Below are 2,412 nucleotides of genomic sequence, written 5' to 3' on the forward strand. Positions count from 1 at the left end.
TTTGGAGAGGTTTTTGCTATAGGGCGCGTGTGCTCACCAGACAGAGAGAGACAGAGAGATAGAAAGCGAGAAATCGTCCCCCAGGGGGGATGGCCACGGCCCAATCCCTTCTCCTCCATTCTCCTCTTGGGATCTTGGGCGCGCACGCACACACGCCTGGCTTGAGTTTAAGCTTCTGGGATTTGAACCATTGTCGACTACATGGGAGTCCAGCGCGACACAGCCATTATGCCAACTGCTGGTCCCTAGATAGGGACTTTTTTTTTCATTCCATGAAACACATAGAAGGGTATCCCGGAAGGGTCCCAGCCCCCCAATCCACCCCATCTCAGCCAGTCTGGGTCACAGGTACACAGTGGCATTACTGTTGCACCACCTCCTGGCCCCTCTAGGTGGGGATTTTTTTTTTTTAATTTTTTTTTTTTTTTTTGAGGATTTTCCCTATAGGGCGCGGGGCTTTCCCAGAGACAGACATTAGAGACAGAAAGCAAGAAATCACCTCCCCAGGGGATGGTCATGCCGCAATCTCTTCTCTTCCATTCTCCTCTTGGGATCTTGGGCATGCACACATACGCGCCCAGCGTGAGTTTTAAGCCACCGGGTCTGGGACGCGAACCGTGGTCGACTACATGGGAGTCCAGCGACATAGCCGTTACGCTAACTGCTGGTTCCCTAGATAGGGATTTGAACATAACCTTAGTTTTGTCATGTACCAGGAAGGCAAACCAAAGAAACGAGGGCTGAAGTCACAGAAACCCACGCTGGAAGTTCTCTAATGACATAGATGACTGTATTTTTGTTTTTATTTTATAAAACATGCAGTTTAAAACAAAATTCTTAAAAAATAACAAAACATGGGAGAGGAGAGTGGATGGAAGACTGATGTTTTTTAGTTCTCAGCAGAAATAAATTAATCTAGTAGCCAAGCTTTGTCAAGGACCCAAAGGCCCTTTTGGCAACAGTGTCGGCAAAACTGGTTTGCTTGAGCCACTGAGATTCTACATGCTGGCCCTCTTCCAGCATCCCTCAAGCAGTTGGGAGACTGAGTTGTCTTAATCACTGCTATATCTGCTTTGTCTGTCCAGGACTTCAGTTCCTAGCCAGATAGAAACAGAGTTTTGGTTCCAAGAGCTTCTTTGCCTGCAGAGTAATCACTGAGGACATTACTAGAATACTAATTCCTTTCCATCTGGGTCCATTTTAGATTGTTTCTGGCCCACTGTTTTGCAAAAGATGGAGAAGGAATTTGGCCCCTATAATCTCTGCAACAATTCTGCTGCATTCTAGTTCTATTAATAGCACCATCTGTAGACCCTAAGCAGGTCCAATTCTGGAAGTGGACAGGGTACAGCCAACTTGGGAAGCCACCTCCCAGTTCTGGGGCCACAGAACACTGAAGGGAGAGGACAGTGATTTTTTTGGGGCGTGGGTAGGTCAATGTGCCAGCACTGAGGAGAAGAGAGCTGCATCTGTCAGAGACAAAATCAAAAGCATGACTCTGAAGGCAGTGGCGAAAAGAACACCTTTTTATACTTATGAAGGAAAAATGCAAAAAAAAAGAAGATACACACCTCTAAACATTGCAGAGCTGGGCAAGAAAAGGTTATAGAACCAATGGAAAGTTTCAATAATAAAATATACTTCACCAAGTGGAGGATTGAGTGGTTTGTAAACTGTTTCATGCTTTAAAAATATAAGGTAGGAATGGTATTGTTATATCATCACCATCACTGTGGTAGCTACAGTCTCAATATATGTGATCAAAATCCACTCAGTCCTATTTCTTTTGTCGCATCCCAGGCCTTACTCTTGGGACTTGTCTGGCCCTCAGGCTCTGGCACCTTCCAGTCCATTTTGCGGCCCTTCTCGTAAAGACCCTTGAGCACCTTGTGGAAAGACTCAGGCTCAGTGCCATTCTTGCTTAGTTCCAAATACTTCCGGTAGAGCTGAAGGGCTGTGCGGGCATCTTCAATACTGTCATGGGTCTCCCCCTGAATCTTCAGGTCTGGAGTTAAGAAGAAGTGGAATAGGTTGGGACCTAGCAAAATAATATGTTCTTCTACTCTCACCCCTGACCACCAGAAAATGACAAAACAACCTGACTGCTCTTAAGGAAAGTGTCAAACACCTTCTCTACTAAACAGAAGGGATACTGAAGATAATTCAATCCATTAGTGACTCTCATCACTAACTCAAGATCCTCTTTACTCTCTCTCTTACTTTTCCTGCCTCTATTTTTTAGGTTTTGGCATAGGATGTACACCTGCACTCTCCAGAGACAGGGAGAGGGAAAGTGAGAAATCAACTCCCAGGGGGATAACCACATAGCAATCCCTTCTCCCCTATTCTCGCCTTAGGATTTTGAACATGCATGTACATGTGCCTAGTATGATTTTCTTTTTTTTTTTTTCT

At 45.1% G+C, this 2,412-nt stretch overlaps 1 protein-coding gene across 1 annotated transcript in view; it reads right to left on the reverse strand.

Moving 5' to 3' along the window:
• Window positions 1–687: 687 nt before the first annotated feature.
• Window positions 688–2,412, reverse strand: part of PAN2 (poly(A) specific ribonuclease subunit PAN2) — a gene marked incomplete in the record, with an annotated part of 23,531 nt that continues 21,806 nt past the window's right edge. Inside the window, 1 exon segment of the mRNA XM_027767144.1 lies at window positions 688–2,005. Coding sequence (XP_027622945.1) covers window positions 1,761–2,005 — 245 coding nt within the window.

Source organism: Tupaia chinensis, unplaced genomic scaffold (genome assembly GCF_000334495.1).
Source record: "Tupaia chinensis unplaced genomic scaffold, TupChi_1.0 Scaffold143970_1, whole genome shotgun sequence".
NCBI classification, from domain to species: domain Eukaryota; kingdom Metazoa; phylum Chordata; class Mammalia; order Scandentia; family Tupaiidae; genus Tupaia; species Tupaia belangeri.